Source organism: Primulina tabacum, chromosome 6 (genome assembly GCF_025594145.1).
Source record: "Primulina tabacum isolate GXHZ01 chromosome 6, ASM2559414v2, whole genome shotgun sequence".
NCBI lineage: Eukaryota > Viridiplantae > Streptophyta > Magnoliopsida > Lamiales > Gesneriaceae > Primulina > Primulina tabacum.
In genome coordinates, this window is record NC_134555.1 from 14,232,588 (window position 1) to 14,250,302 (window position 17,715).

Here is a 17,715-nt window from a genome sequence, read left to right on the forward strand (position 1 = left end):
GTCATTCGGCTATATCAACAGAGAAGGATGCAAGCCAAAAAAAAAAAAAGCTATATACAAAGATCATTGAGCTTGCATTCAAAGAAAATCTCAGAGCGCAATCACAGTCAATACTCATCTTCGCTCTATCTGCACGCAGTTCAACAGAAACATACTTGATCATCCAAGGATCTTTTCGTGCTACTCAAACAAACTATTGTTTCTTATCAGTAACCTGGTGGTTATTTGATTAAAGTTTGTGGTGTCTGGAGAACTAAGGGTTCTTAATATCAAGAAGTGTAAAGTGATCACTAAGAGTTCCAATACAGGCAGTGTGATAAGTCCTGGATGGATCGGACTGTTACAAACATTTTGTAAAGTCAAAGTCTTTTAGTGGAATCCTTCCTAACAAAGGAAGAAGGGGTGACGTAGGAGTATTCAATCTCCGAACATCCATAAAATCCGCTGTCATCTATTTCTTGCATGCTTAAATATCTCTCAGTCACTTATTGTTGTTAAGGGTGTCACTAATTTTATTGATCATTGAAAACTCTGAACTGTTTTCCGCACAACCAGTAGTTCAAGTTTTCAACCGTTTGAGAAAATATTTTTCAACCGCCTAAAAACGGTTGATAGCGAAAATTCAAAAACAGTAAAATTTGAAAGAGTTCATTCACCCCCCCTCTAAACTCTTTCCCGATCCTAACAAGTGGTATCAGAGCGGGGTTTTTCTCTAAACGTTGACATCATTCAAATAATCATGGCATCCTTCAACAAAATTCCTATGTTTTCCAAGGAAGATTATGATGATTGAAAAATTCGCATGCAGGCACATCTAGCAGCACAGGATGACGATATGTGGTTTGTAATCACCGATGGACCAATGAAGATCATGAAAGTAAACACAGTTGTTGGTACATCTGAAGGCGTTCCTCAAATGATAGAGAAACATAGATTTGAATGAACAACTGAGGATAAAAAGAAAGCAAACCAGGACAACGTTGCAAAAGATATTCTATATAAGACTCTGGATAAGAACATGTTCGCCAAAATCAGGACCTGTACCACTACAAAGGAGATATGGGAAAAACTTACTCAACTGTGCGAAGGCAATGATCAGAACAAAGAAAACAAACTGACAGTGGCTATCCAAAAATTCGATAATGCAAAGATGAAGCCAGGAGAAACTCTTGCAGAATTTGATGAGCGGTTTAGCAGCATTATCATCGAGCCCATCTCACTTGGAAAAGAGTACTCCAACAGATAAATCGCTTTGAAGGTCATGCAAGCTCTTCTCAGAGAATGGGATGTGAAGACCATAGCAATGCGCGAATCCAAAGATCTGAACAAACTGGAACTCCATGATCTGTTTGGTGATCTTAAAGCATATGAATTTGAGCTTGGAATATGAACTGAAGAAGAGCCATCCGCAACTCAACAAACAAGGGCTTTGGCAGCTGCTACAGTGACTCTTCCGGTCGAAGAGTCCACAAGTAAGAAATTGCCTGAGCAACTAAGCAATGAAGCCATGTCTCTTTTTGTTAAGAAGTTCAGCAAATTCATGCGCAAAAATCAATCTCAAATGAATAAACCTTATTTTAAAAAGGACCATACTGAGGATGGTCAAGGTTGTTTTAACTGTGGAAATAAGGGACAATTTATTACAGAATGCAACAAGCCAAAGAAGGATGAAAAGAAACAAGAGAATAGAAGACGATTCAAAGACAACAAGAAATTCGTCAAGAAAAAGAATCAGCGAGTTCTGATTGCAGAAGAGGACAAAGGCAAATGGGCTGAAACCGAGTAAGAAAAATCCTCTTCTGAGGCATCTTCAAGTGAAAACGAAGACGAGACAGTCGAGTGTCTCATGGCCAAGGAAGATCAAGAATCCACAGATGAAATGGAACTAAAGAAGAAAAACTTGGAAAAATCAACATGGTTTTTAGACAGCGGATGCTCAAGACATATGAGAGGAAACAAAATCTCTTGTCAGAAGTTGTGAATTTCAAGGGGCCAACAATCACTTTCGGTGACAATGCTAAAGGTAAAGCCATGGGTAAGGGTAAGATTATTCATGGCAAAATCATCATTAAAGATGTTCTCTTGGTAGAAAATTTATGTTATAACCTGATCAGTATAAGTCAACTGAGTGACAATGGATATACGGTTGAATTTCATAGAGACAAATGCATGGTTAAAACTAATGCAGGGACAATTGTGCTGACTGGCTATCGAAGTCAAATACCTATAGAGTAGAATGGAATGATGAATATTAAAATGCATCTAATTGCTTCATTGCTCAAAATGGAAATAAAAATTGGCTATGGCATAAAAGGCTCGATCATCTAAATTTCAAATCCATTGCTATTATTAGTAAGCTTAAGCTGGTATCTGGACTGCCTAATGTTGACTTTGCCAAAGATAAAGTATGCAATGCTTGTCAGCTAGGAAAACAAGTTCGATCAACTTTCAAAAGCAAGGGAAGAAACTCTTCAGCAAGATGTTTGAAACTCCTTCATATGGACCTGTTTGGACCTATTCCGGTGATGAGCTTAGGGAGAAAGAAATACACTCTTGTAATTATTGATGACTTCTCCAGATTCACATGGGTATTATTCCTAAGCTCCAAAGATCAAACTGTCGATTAACTAATTAGGCTGCTCAAGAGGCTTCAAAATGAGAAAAGGGAAGAAATTGACAGAATCAGGAGTGACAGAGGAACTGAATTTCTAAACAAATACCTGTCATCCTACCTTGAAGATCATGGCATTAAACACGAGTTATCAGCTGCAAGATTGCCACAACAAATGGAGTGGCAGAAAGAAGAAACCGCACACTGAAGGAATCAGCTAGAACCATGATGGCTGAATCTGGTATCTCACAAAGATTTGGGCTGAAGCCATCAACACAGCTTGTTACACTCAGAATCGGTCTATGATTAATAAAAATCATGAAAAGACTCCATATGAAGTATGGACCGGAAAATTGCCAGAAGTGGGGTACTTTCGCATATTCGGCTGTAAGTGTTTTATTCATATAAATGGAAAATGCATCTCACCGCATTTGATGTAAAGGCTGAAAATGGCATCTTTCTGGGATACTCAGCAGTGAGTAAAGCATACAGAGTGTATAATCAAAAAACTCTGACTGTCGAAGAATCCATACATGTTGTGTTCGATGAATCATCTATATGTCATGACAGTAGCAACAGTAGCATGCATGATCTGATAAATAATTTTGAAGCTGCTAACCTTGAAGCTAGCAATGATGATGATGAGATAGACCTAAGAAGAACAGGTGAAACCATCTCCAAAGAAAACCCAACCGGTCAAGAAAAAAATCAGCAGACAAATGAACCAGAAAACAATTATCAACCGCAGAATATACCAGTGGAAGAAGAGGCACCAGAACAAGAAAACGACATCAATCAACCAACCGAGCCAAATCCATATGGACCTTGTCTCGGGTGGAACAAGGATCATCCACTCGAGCAGGTCATTTGTAACCCTACTGCTCCTCTTAGAACTAGAAATCAGATGATAAATGAATTTATGTAGGCTGCTTTCGTTTCTCAAATAGAACCCAAGAAAATTGATGATGCCTTGCTAGACACAAACTGGATAGAGGCTATGCAAGAGGAACTTAATCAGTTTGAAAGGAACAGAGTATGGCACTTAGTATCTCGACCTAATGATGCTCACATAATTGGAACTAGATGGGTTTACAGAAACAAAATGAATGAAAGTGGTTCAATCATCAGAAATAAGGCTCGTTTAGTGGCTCAGGGATATAGACAAGAGGAAGGAATAGACTTTGATGAATCTTTTGCCTTTGTTGCCAGATTAGAAGCCATTAGAATATTTCTAGCTTTTGCAGCATTTAAGGACTTCAAAGTATATCAAATGGATGTTAAATCTTCCTTTCTGAATGGTTTATTAAATGAGAAAGTTTATGTAGAACAACCACCTGATTTTGTTAATCATGCCTTTCTTGATCACGTTTACAAACTGGATAAGGCCATATATGGACTCAAGCAAGCTCCGAGAGCATGGTATGACACACTAACCAAATTTCTGCTCGAGCATGGATTCTCTATCGGTACAATTGATAAAACTCTATTTAAATTCTCCAGAAATGACCATTCACTTTTTGTTCAAATATATGGGGACGATATTATTTTTGGTTCAACTAATCCTATGTTATGTGAAAGATTTTCTAAGATGATGCAGGAACAATTTGAAATGAGCATGATGGGCGAATTAAACTATTTTTTAGGACTGCAAGTCAAGCAGTCTGAAAATGGTATTTTCATTAATCAAGCCAAATATACACGAGATATGTTAAAGATATTTGGCATGGAAAATTGCTCTCAAGCCAGCACTCCAATGAGCTCATCAATCAAATTAGATAAAGATGAAGGGGGAATTTCGGTGGATGAAAAAATGTACAGAGGACTAATTGGGTCCTTACTATACTTAACCGCAAGTCGACCTGATATTATGTTTGTCGTATGCTTATGTGCACGGTTTCAAGCTAAACCTATGCAATCTCATTTTACTGCCTCTAAACACATACTCAAATATTTGAAAGGAACTGCCAATGTGGGTCTTTGGTATCCCAAAGATTCAAGTTTTAATCTTGTAGGTTACTCAGATGCAGATTATGCTGGATGCAAAATCGATCGAAAAAGCACCAGTGGTTCATGCCAATTCTTGGGTGAAAGACTTATTTCATGGGCCAGCAAGAAACAAACGTCAATTGCTACATCAACCGCTGAAGCAGAATACTTAGCAGCCGGAAGTTGTTGTGCTCAGATGCTATGGATACAGCAACAGTTAAAAGACTATGGAATCCAAGCCGCTGAATCTCCCATATTCTGCGACAACACAAGCGCTATAGCCATAACATACAACCCTGTCATGCACTCTCGGACAAAGAATATCGATATCAGATATCATTTCCTCCGAGAACATGTCATGAAGAAAGAAATACGGTTTGAATACGTTCATACTGATCAACAAACATCCAATATTTTCACAAACCCACTACCCGAGGCTAAGTTCTCTTATTTTCGTAATATGCTTGGTTTGATTGACATATCATGATATGATTATTTCTTGTATATGCCTAGTTTAATTTTGCAGAAAATAAAAGAAAAAGGCAAGAAACAGTCAGTAATACAAAATAAAATTTTCTTATCATATGAGGCGGGGGCAGTACATCATTAGAGGCGGGGGGGGGGGGGGGGGGGGGGAGGGGACATCATTAGGCATGGGGACAGTACATCAACATAGGCGGAGGCGTACACTCTTAATCTCCCTATCTACGTACAACCTCCAGGACACAAACCAGCTGCTCAGCCCTCCGATGGCAATACGTGAAAACTCCTCTGAAATGGCTATCTCTCTCAAAACACTCCTCTCATTGAACAGCATGAGAAGATAAACGCCATCATCAGAAAAGACGCCAACATTATCAGCCACGCAAAGACGTCGCCGATACCTTCCTAGTGCCGCCATCTCTCTGGAGGAAGCATCTAGTTCGCATTCAAGGATGAACTGGAGTTTTCGGATTTTTGCCCACATGGCAAGAGTTTTCTTCATCACTCGCTCCTCAATAGCTTTTTTACGAGAAGCCACCACAGCATTCATAATTCTTCGGCTAAGTCCGGACTGTTATCTCTCTCCATCTCTCTTATTTGATTTTATTGCTAACATCGTTGCCTGTATTTATAGATAAAAATCAAGCGCCAAAAGCCTGTGTCATCATGACTGCGGTGGGAAATGTGAAGCGTTTTATAATACGCAACCGACGTTTCATTGTCATTCATGCACATATTTAGGGGGAAAAATGGTTAAGGAATAATTATTATCTTCTTAACCGGTCCCTACCTAATCACATCAATGATCCGGTTCAAATTTTGTGGATATAATACATCCACGTCATTTTCCGTAAAAAGTACTCAAACTCTTCGACTGCTTCTGTGTGAAGTGACGTTTTTCTCCTTCAAATTTGAAAATACTCATTTTACCCGCCGTCAAAATTTTCAAATATTTTAGAAAAATCCTCCAATAACAGTCCTCCACATGGACTAACTAGTGCATTCTTGAACCGGAGATACCTACCTTCATTCACATCATCGTTCTCACTTTGTTATCTCATCTAAGCTCACTCTGCAGGAACAAGCAAACAAAAAATTCTTTGCAAATTCAACACAAATGGCTGCCTCCATTGCACAGAATACAGTAGCTACCAACTTCCCATCCATCTTTTCGATGCCAACAAGTCTATGAAGGCTATGTTCCGCTCACTCGAAGAATCTGGGCTTCGAACATTTCTGGGTTGCAGCTACAACTACTCCGATACATTACTAAAAGAATTCTTTGATTCTGCTTACATGAAGAACGGAGAAATTCTTTGTTCTGTTCAAAAAAAAAACTTCATCTTCACCCAGAAAGTGTTTGCTGAATTGTTTAGCTTACCAACGGCTGGCATCACTTACTTCTCTACACTGCCAGATGGTAATACTGATATTTGGCGAAGAAACTTCTCACTCACTGATTCTCCTATTTCTTACCCAACATGCCAGAAGCGAGATTTAAAGATCGAATTTCGACTGTTGGCTGATATTGTGGCAAAAGGAATTCTTGCTAAAGCTGGTGCATATGATAAAATTACTATGGAGAAATTCCTTGTTATGGCCACCATCTCCTCCAATCTAGGGATCAACTGGTCTGATATTATTTTCAAAATACTGGTAGCCATGATTAAGAAAGACAATCAATCTCACGGCTTCGCGGTTCAAATATGCCACATGTTGATCAAAGCAGGAGTCCAACCGGTTGACATGATTGAGGTTGGAAAAACCAAAATGTTTTTCTTGGGTATCGGTTGACAAATTCATTTAGAAAAACAAACCGACAGATGAAGAATACGTCACTGTCAAAACAGAAACTGGTGTGAGTTTGTGAAACAAAAGAAACAAAGTGTCTCTACTCCCAAAGAAGCCAAAAGAAAACTGGTTTTACAAACAAGCTCTAATGATGAGTTCAAATATGATGTTCTAGTTGCTCAGGTTTTCAAGAAAAAAAGAACCGCACAACTAACAAAAATTAAGCTGGTCAAGCATATTTTTGCACCGCTCATTCCTGCCCCTATCCCTGCAGTATCTGTCACCAAGTTTAAAGGGATTCAAATTACAGAGACAGATATCCAATCCTCCTATTCAGGAGTTCCTATTATTCTCTCTTTCGATAAGGGCAAACAGGTGCTGATTGATAATCCACCTCAAAACAATGCAGTTCATACGGCCATCATCCTCACAAGTCAACGTGTCAATGAGGCTGTTCAGACAAAATGATGATGTTTGATAAATGGGTTCAATATCGCACTGCTGTCACTTTTGATTCGCTCCTCCAAACCGGAAAGATACAGGCAGCCGCCAAGCTTGAACAGTCCATTTTGGAATAGGAAGTGACTTAAGCTTCCCTGCTGGCCTCTAGTGTTCTGCCTTAACTTGCTGTATGTCAAACTCTCGGACAAAAATTGTAAGATGTCTTGTTTCATGCCCGGCCACCAATACAATGTCAGCAAATCCTTATACATCTTCGTACTTCTTGGATGAATGAAAAATACGGAGTATTATGGGCTTCCTTCATGACAACTGATAAACATAAAAAATTGTACATTAAATAAATATCTTATAATATAAATTTATAGTTTTTGTTTTATTAAATGTTTAATATTATATGTTTTATAATAAATTGTAAAAAATATAAGTTGTTGTGTAATTATAAGTTTTAACTATTTTTACAGGTTCGATAAAACAAGAATAATATTGCCGTTGCAAATGGGATTAAGCTGATTCTTGGACCTGTAGAAAGTTGATGTTAATATCTACAATATTGGTAATATGCATGAGATAAAAATCCTCTCACAATTGGATCAAATTAAGCAACAAATAAAGTTACCTAAGAAGTGGCGGTTTTATCATGTTCTAGCATTTGACCATATATCTCAAATTACTTGGTAAAATGGTAAAAAAATACCAAAATTCAAACAACTCAATTATCTACATGTTTTGTTTTATGTGGAAAAGAAAATTCGGATGAGAAGATTTTCAAAAGTGATGTGAATGATGACATAATTTATTGGAACACTAATGAAGATTTATGTGTAAAAAAATAATATTTTATTTGTGGTTGTCTCCCCAAATTTGGCTATAAATATGGGTGTATCGTAATGTATTGAGATATCCCTCATTTTATGAACAAACCTTTGAGTTCATAATATTTATCTCTTTGTTTTTCCTTTATTTCTTCATTTATATATATTTAGCATGTTAATTTCATATTCAAAGTTTTACACTTTGAATAATGCGTAGATAACTTCCCAAAGTTGAGATGAAAAGGTGAAATTCTTGGCATGATAATAAGGTTATTAAAATGTAAGAATTTATGTTTATATTATCTAATCATTATTTATTGTTTATGTTATATTTATTTCTTTAAGCATTATTATACCCTACTTATAAGTGGGAGTTTTGATTTATTGTTTCATATGTTATACTAAATTCTTGGAACCTTTTAAATGTTAGTTTGGTATTACCAACAATTTAAAGTGGATGCCTTGATTTATTATATATGAATATATCATAATATTAATTTCTTGGTACCATTTAAATGTTTGTTTGGTTTTACCAACTATTTAAAGTGGGAACCTTGATTTAGTGTTTAAAAAAATATATATAGCACAATAAATACTTGACATCATTTATAAATTCTGGTATATATTATATATACTTATAAGATAATAATATATAACATAATTTAAATATGATTATTTAATATATTGAAACCATTTTATTAAGTGGATTTCAATAATGATAATTAATATTAACTTTATTAAATTACCAAAGAATGGATCCTCAAACCCAACTACTTGAATTAAAATTTGAACAATTAAAAATTGCCAATTAAATATTCAAAAAATTAAAAGAAAAAACAAAACAAAGTTGTATCAAGCTTTTAGCGCTGTTGTCGAGGAAGTATAATTTAATTTCAAATCTATTTAGTTTTGTTTATAATTTATTTTTCTTTCTTTGAATTTTTATCGATTTTGCGTGTTTTTCTTCTTTTTCTTTTGCATTTGCATGAGTATTTGGTCACATTCATTTAGTGGTCGACTCATTCAAAATAACCCTTTATTTTCACAAAACATGGCAGAAGAACCCATCCAAGAAAATGAAGATGAAATTCAATCTCAACATGATCATGATAGACGAAAAACACTTAGAGATCACATGAATCTTACACGTACTAGTGCACCTTCATGTTTAGTTTTTCCCCCTGATGCATCTCATTTCAATTTTAAGCCTGATATTATCCAAATTTTACCCAACTTTCATTGTTTAGATTCTAAAATTCCATACTTGCAATACGAGAGTTTGAAGAAGTGTGCAACACATATAATGATCTAAATTGTAGCATGAAAACCATTCGACTTAAGCTTTTTCATTTTTCTTTAACAGATAAAGCTAAAACTTGGCACTACAAGAAAATTGATTTATAATGACAAAAATTTAATGAGGGTATGAAAAATAGGTCACTAAAAACATAATTTTTTAAGTTTTTATGAGGGTAAAAAAAACCATTATTAAAGATTTAAATTATTAGTGATGAATTCTCAATTTCGTAGCTATAGATAACTAATCTCGTCATTATGTTAATACAAAAAAATCCTCTCATAATTGCCTACAGATTTTAGGCGCCATGTATAAAATTATTTCCCTCCAATTGCCCCTACAGATTTTAGGCGCCTAATGCATTTTTATTTTTCATTAATTAAAAAATAAAAATATCTTTTACCCCAAATACAATTATATTTCTCACTTTAATAATATGTGTAAACCCTCCCCTCCCCTCCCTTCCGAATCTCTCCTCCCCTTCGAATTCGACTTTTTTTCTCACCTACATATTTTTCTTGCCTCTCATAATCGCTTATCTCTCATTCTCGGTGCTCTCTCATACTCGGTGCGACTAAGAGAATAGGAATCCCAGCGGCGGCGTTTGTGGAAGACGTGTAAGGTTGCCTCTCCTAGTGAAAATTCGATTTGCACTACGTCATCACGTTTCTACGAGAGAGATTTGCGCTCATTCTGAATCTGAAATTTACCTTATTTTTTTGTTTCTCTTGTTTTAATGGTCAAAGAATATCACTATTATTACACGTTTAGCTAATTTTAGATAAAGATGCAAAATTAGATTAACACATTTGAGTTTAAAATACCGTGAATCCAGAATTTTTGCTTTGGGAGCACCAAGATTAGTTGTTAGGTTTCCTTATTTCATCTTTACTCGAAGAGGCCGTGCAAAAGTAGCTAATGTCACCACCTCCAGAATTTCACCCAATCACGTTCCCCATCTTCGCAATCACCTCCTCAGCTTCCGTCCAGTAGACCACCCACTTTTTTTATTAATATTCAAAATTCGTAACCTTTGATTGTTTGTGAAATCTGAAATTGGAAGGGGAGCATAAACCAAAACTTGTATCTACATGGTACACCACATCTTTTTATGCCATCTCATAAAAAAAGAAGTATTTTTTAGAAAGAATGGACAATTTAAAAATCATATGTTGTTTTCTGTGTGATAACTTGTATCTGCATCTTTTTCGAGGGTGGGTTTATGCTCACTTTCAAATTATTCTCAATCGAAACCGAGAAATCTGAAATTTTTGGTTCGAATCGGTTTATCTGTCCTTTACCACCCCACTTTTTAAAATATGATCCCATTAAAAAGTTTTTTAGTGTATACATTTGATCTCAAACTAAAATTCCAAAATTAATATGATAGTAATTTTTGCATATATGAAAGTAACAGTTATATGATAAATTTCATTATGAAAGTTTTTTTCGTATACATTATGAAAGTTTTTTAGTGTATACATCTGAAGTGTAATCTGAAGCCCCTACCCTCATCAGCATCATTCTGCACTTGTTTTAGATCATACAAAATTCCATTTAACCTTCTAATGTAGTATAGATGTGTCATCCCAGTAATGGAAAAGAAGGTTTTTAGAATCTGTTTCTATAACTTATGGGAGTGGTTAACTTATAGGAGTGGTTATTTACCGCGCTTAAACTCTTCGCGGCGGTAGCATGTAAAACTTCTATAGGAGCTATTATAGTAATCGGTGGTAAAAGCTGCTACAACTGTTTCTGAGAGATTATATGCTGCAATATATCAGGCAATTGAAGACGCTTAAATCCTTGAAAAAATTATAGTGATAGGAGGGATTTGAATTATTAGGCAACTAAAGTGGTCTTTAACTATTGCGAAAACTCTAGTGATAGAATTTGTACAAATAGCTCGTAAATCCTGAAAATTACTTTCATATATGCGAAAATGGGGTTTTGAAGCGCTACTGTTGCTAGATATAAACTATGTCTGTGTTAATTATAAAACATGATAGCATAATTGTTTAGTTTATTATAAAATATGATAGCAAAATATGATAGCATAATTGAAAGTTGTATTATGATAATAGTAAGCTGAAACTATAACTTTTTAGCATCACAAAACATATATTTTTGTTGTGTTGCCTCTAAATCTGTTGCAGATTCTTTTGAGCAAGAATTCATACTCGTAAAAGGAAAATGACACCTAGTAAGGAATGGATGATTTTTTCAATGATCGATTCAATGGAAAATACAAGGTTGGAGTTGAAGAATTTTTGAATTATGCTTTTAAGAAGACAAGTGGAGAGAATAGTATTCGGTGTCCATGTGTGAAGTGTAATAACACTGGTTATGGATATCGTGAAGTGGTTGAAATGCATCTAAATGTGAATGGAATAATGCTAAATTATACAACTTGGTATCACCATGGTGAAAGGCTTGGTGAGTCTTCATCTGATGATGAAGAATCGGAAGGAAGTGATTATGATGAAATTTTGAGGGATTTGTATCCTAACATGAATGGTTTTCATAGAAGTGGATCTGAAATTGGTTCATCAAGTGAGAATAAACATGGAGAGGAACCGAATGATGAAGCAAAGAAATTTTATAGATTGTTAAAGGATTCTGAGCAACCAACTTATCCAGGTTGTGACACCTCAAAATTATCTGTGCTTGTCAAATTATTACACATTAAGAGTATTGGTCGATGGAGTAATGAATCATTTGATATGTTGCTACAGCTGTTGAAACAAATACTCCCAGTCGGTTCAAATTTGATAGAATCCTATTATGATTCCGAAAAAATTATTAAAGATCTTGGTCTCTCTTATCAAAAATAGATGTGTGTAAAAATGATTGTATGTTGTATTGGAAGGAAGAAGATAAGTCTAACATGTGCAAAATATGTGGTGCTTCTAGATGGAAAGAAAATAGTCATAATGAGGAAACCAAAGTTCGAAACATTGGTAAGAAATTAGCAGTGAAGACCTTGCATTACTTTCCTTTGAAGCCTTCTTTAAAGCCAAGGCTTCAAAGGTTATTCATGTCTAAAAAGACTGCTTCTTTTATGAGATGGCATCATGAAAAAAGAGTATATGATGGACTGATGAGACATCCAGTTGATTCTATGGCATGGAAGTCGTTCGATGATTTGCATAAAGATTTTTCCATTGAACCTTGAAATGTATGTCTTGGTCTTGATAGTGATGATTTCCAACCGTTTACTCATTCAAAAAAATCATACAGTATTTGGCCAGTAATACTCATTCCATACAATTTGCCTCCATGGATGTGCATGAAAGAATCTAATTTTAATCTTTCAAGTCTCATACCAGGTCCCGAGGGTCCGAGAGATGCTATTGATGTCTATCTTAAACCTTTGATAGAAGAGTTGAAGGAGTTGTGAGGACTAGGCATTGAAACATTTGATGCTTCAACTCGCCAAAATTTTAAATTGCATGCATCTTTATTGTGGACAATCAATGATTTTCCAGCGTATGGGAATCTGTCTAGTTGGAGTACCAAAGGTAAGATGGCATGTCCTTGTTGTAACAAAGACACTTGTTCTATGAGGTTAGCTAATGGTAAAAAGCAATGTTATATGGGTCATCGACGTTATCTTCATAGCAACCACAAATGGAGAAAAAATAAAAGTTTGTTTGATGGAACTAAAGAGGTAAGACAACCACCACTTTCACTTTCAGGTGGTGATGTGCTTGCTCAAGTGAATGACCTTGAAGGATTCATCTTGACTAAAGATTTTAAAAGAAAGGTGAAAATATCACATGAAAACAGAGGTGATAATTGGAATAAGAAAAGTGTTTTCTTTGAACTTCCATATTGGAGTTCTCTTTTGTTAAGACACAATCTGGATGTGATGCACATTGAAAAGAACATCTGTGAGAATATAGTCAAGACAATTATGAATGCGAAGGGAAAGACTAAGGACAATTTCCAAGCTCGTCTTGATTTTGAAGCTCTGAAAATTAGACCAGATTTGCATCCAATTCGCAAGGGGGATAAACTTGAGTTGCCCATTGCATCCTACACTTTATCTACAGAGGAAAAGCACTTGTTTTGCTTATTTTTTAAGCAATTAAGAGTTTCAGATGGGTTTTCATTTAATATTTCTCAAAGTGTTAACATGAAAGAACATAAAATATCATATTTGAAATGTCATGATTTTCATGTCCTTTTACAACATCTACTTCTTCTTGGGATACGTGGCCTCCTCCCTAAAGCCGTGTGTGAACCACTTATTGAGTTGTCTTTGTTCTTTACTAGTTTGGTGCTAAAACATTGAAGGTATGTGAGTTACAAAAGATTGAATCCCAAATTCCGATTACTCTTTGCAAGTTGGAACAAGTTTTTCTCTCTTCGCTTTTTGATGTGATGGTGCATTTGCCTGTTCATTTGGCTAAGGAGGCTATAATTGGCCTATTGAGCGTATATTTTATAAGTTAAAACAACTGATTCGAAACCTGGCTCGTCCGGAAGGCTCAATAGCAGAGGGATACATAACAAAGGAGTGTATGACTCTTTGCTCAAGATACTTGAAAGACAATGAGACAAAATTCAATAGACTTGAGCGAAACTATGTCAGTGGGTTTCATAAATATAAAGGTGAAATACCCATATTTTCGCAATGTTGACAAGCATTTGGAGCTGGTATAAGTCGTATTCTCGATGACGATGCATGGGAGAAAGCTCATATCTATATTTTAAAGAATTGCGATGAAGTACAACCTTTCCTTGAGTAAGCTCAAATAAATCTAAACAACCATTTTTTTTTTCTTTTTATATATATGCATTTCTCATTAATGTTGTAACGCAGAGAGTACTCTAAAAATGAGAAAAATAAAACACCACAACTATCGGATGACGAATGGAATAGCAATTTTATTGGTTGGTTTGAACAAAAAGTAAGTGATTCTATTGTTATAAATTATTTTGTGTTGAACAAGATTATTTGTTCGAGTTATTTACATTTTAATTTATTTGTAGGTTGACAAAATGAAAATGCAAGACCAACACAGTAAATATGATGACCTGCTATCATTGTGTCGTGGTCCTTCAATGTATGTTACATTCTTCAGTGGTTATGTTGTCAACGGATATAGGTTTCGGATTGAAGCTCGTGACAAAGGATGTAGAACACAAAATTATGGGGTGTGTGTAATCGGTGATATAGGTAGTGAGAAGAATTATGTTGACTATTATGGAGTGTTGATAGAGATTTTTGAACTGCATCATCTTGACGGAAAACGAGTGGTTTTATTTCGATGTAGATGGTTCGATGAGCATGATAATGAGAAAGGAGCAAAAGTAGATGAATATGGATTCACTGACATTAATTGCCATCGTATTTTGAAAACAAACGAACCCTTTATTCTCGCCAATCAAGCTTCACAAGTGTTTTATGCCATTGACAACATCAATAAAGGTTGGCATGTTGTTGTTAAGACACAACCTCGGTGAAGCATATCAACAAGCTGAATCATTCAATTTTGATTGTGGGGGCCAAACTTCATTCGATGTAGATGGTCAAAACATTTGGAGAAGAACAGATTTGGAGCCGCTAGTAGTTGACCTACCAACAAACAAAAGAAAGAGAAAGCGAATTCAAATTTGAAGAAGTATTTCCAACTTATCATGTTTCATAGTTGTTTTTTTATGCTATTCTATTTTGGTAAAATCTTCGTTCTTTTATGTGTTAGTTGTTTATTCATTTTGGTTCATTTTCATGTTTTTACTATATGTACTAATATGTTACATTGCTTATATTAACAGATGGAACCAATGCTTCCCAAAAGTAGTGTAGGCAACATCCGAAAGCCTGTAAAATTTTTAGCTCCTTGTAAGTTGGCCAAGGAGCGTGGATAAGGACATAAAACGAGGCCTGTTGGAGATTCTACTGGTAATTTCTTTTCTAAACTGATAGCGTAGATTTATTTTTTTATATAATTTCAACAGTTGATATAATTATTTCATAGTTAAATTATCTGATTTGTTGTTTACCAGGAATGCATCTGCCCACAAGAGCTTAAGAGGAATTCAAAGGATACAGGTTGAAGAGCAAAAAGCTCAATACATCGGCTATCAACGAAGAATTGGTAAACCTCTAAACTTTATGTAGGCATTGTAATTTATAACTCATGCAATTTTTTAGGTGGCTCTCTCTATTTTTAAGTGAAAATATATTGATATAATTGTAAAAACTGATTTTTTTTCCTTCCAAAAGGTGGAATTTCAGCCCATACTCTTATTGTGCATTTTGGGGAAGATGAATGGAAAGAAAGAGATTTTACGGATGATACTTCTTTCTTAGAAATCTTGAACATATGTAAAAAGTTCATTGACATATATTCTGTTGGTTATAAAGTCTCGGATGGGGATGGTGAGACTTTGAGAAATGATAAAGATTTATTGGCTATGTTGAAAGAACACGAGTACGTGGAGAACATACACATTTATGTAGATGTGGATGAATCTGCCCAACCATTGCTCTTCAAACTGCCTGAAGACAATCCAACATCTTGTAGCGTTAATAAAGAGTTATTTATTATGAGATTTTCTTGTTTTTCTTTATCATTGATTTATTTTCTTTAAATTTGTACAGATTATATCCCAATCCCAAGAGTTCCAAAAGTGAGAGATACTAAAATATTGAGTGATTATAAGACAAATGAGAAAGTCATTGTACGGGGGGATGTGGTAAATTGAAGTGAACGAGCTAGTACAATTCAATGGTTCATAACTATTTCGAAGAACTTTGATATCGAGACTGGCTTGCAATCTATCGGTGAATGTACGATCAACAAGGTAAGTTCTTTGGATAAAATAATATTTAATGTTCCATGAACCATAATTTATTATTGTAATTATATGATTTCTTTAGGATTTTCAAATACCAGTTGACGATGTTGGTCATTATCTTGTTGCTAAATTTACTCCTATGACTAAAGATGGTGAAAGTGGTGAATTGAGCTATGTTGTTACAGACAAATATGTTGATGATAAGTATAATATATATGAAATGTAGCGTATTATGCATTTTCTATTGATTTAAATTTTAATCTTGATACAATTATGTATTACTTCAATTCATTGAATAGATTCAACAACTCAAAAGGCGAGAAAAGTTCAAGGAAAAAATAAGAATAAGAAAATTGCAGCTTTAAAAAATGGAGAAAAGATGGAGATCGAATTCTACAACAATTGTGCAGTGGGAAAAAATTACAGATATTGGTCAAGACACTTGGGAGAAATCGTGCGCGACAAGCATATCCGCCCTATACAAGTGAAAACATGGAAAGAGTTGACTGAATTAGACAAGCAACACATGTGGGATTCGGTGAAGGTAAAAGAATTATATTATTAATTTCAGGTGAATTTACTGTTAGCATATAGATAATAAAATATTCTAATATATTTTAACTTTTGGTAAATCAACCATTTGCAAATTTTTTTGGGTGACTTTTTTAGTTTATGGTGGGTTTTATTTTTTAATTTGGTGATTTTTAATAAATTTAATACTTTTTAAGTCGTATATAAATTTCTTATAAGCATAATAAAACGTAGTACTTTTTGATACCTTCGATAGGACAGTAAATTTGTATTTTTTGGACAAAAAACGAGTGAGTTATGATCATTTTCGTGTGACTGCTCAAACTTTGATGTTTTTGAAATATGTTCTTCATGTTTCTTGAGTTATTTGGTTGCAGGCTTTGTTGGGAATTGCCAAGTGGTCATTTCTGTGTTTAGATGTGTCATGTGTGGTGATCAGTCGTCTTTCGATGTTTCATTTCGAGTCGGTATGGGTTTGGTGGCATTAGAAGGCCTAGGGAAGGGAATGGGAAGCAGATGGCTTTTTGGGGTTGAATTCGCACAGGACTAGAGCCGCAGCGCTGCACTAAGAGCACTGCAGCTTCACACCAAGCAGCGCTGTAGGGTAGCAGCTAGGCGCCTATCTGGCGCTGCTCTTCAGCGCCTAGGCGCTGCTTTCGGTATCTTCGGGTTTCGAGTTTAGGTGATATTGCTTACTTTGGGTACTAATATGTCATTATGTCCAAGCTTAGTGAGGGTTAGATTAGACGTTATGAAGTTTGAATAGGGAACATTGAATAATGGTTTAGGCGAGGTCCGTGTCTTCCATTGCTAGGTAAATTTCATAATCCATGTCAAGATTGTTTCGGGGTTTGAGTCGTGGTTTAGCTTGTTGATTAATCGTGGTCAAGTCCCAAGGGGTCTAGAAACTCATAAGTTATTTAATTACCTCG

General features: G+C 35.2%; 2 protein-coding genes and 1 long non-coding RNA gene across 3 annotated transcripts; all 3 read left to right on the forward strand.

Annotated features, from left to right (window-relative positions):
- Positions 1–11,652: 11,652 nt before the first annotated feature.
- Positions 11,653–12,617, forward strand: LOC142550065 (uncharacterized). Its single transcript, XM_075659304.1, has 2 exons — positions 11,653–12,198; positions 12,312–12,617. The coding sequence occupies exons 1-2, from the start codon at positions 11,653–11,655 to the stop codon at positions 12,615–12,617; spliced, it is 852 nt and encodes a 283-aa protein (XP_075515419.1).
- A 1,491-nt stretch (positions 12,618–14,108) lies between these two features.
- On the forward strand, positions 14,109–14,654 carry LOC142548100 (uncharacterized). The gene is made up of 3 exons (XR_012820888.1): positions 14,109–14,192; positions 14,271–14,358; positions 14,441–14,654. It is a non-coding gene; the product is annotated as an uncharacterized LOC142548100 (long non-coding RNA).
- A 572-nt stretch (positions 14,655–15,226) lies between these two features.
- LOC142550066 (uncharacterized) lies at positions 15,227–16,454 on the forward strand. The gene is made up of 5 exons (XM_075659305.1): positions 15,227–15,293; positions 15,430–15,549; positions 15,678–15,974; positions 16,056–16,258; positions 16,335–16,454. The coding sequence occupies exons 1-4, from the start codon at positions 15,227–15,229 to the stop codon at positions 16,157–16,159; spliced, it is 588 nt and encodes a 195-aa protein (XP_075515420.1). The 3' UTR covers positions 16,160–16,258; positions 16,335–16,454.
- Positions 16,455–17,715: the final 1,261 nt, after the last annotated feature.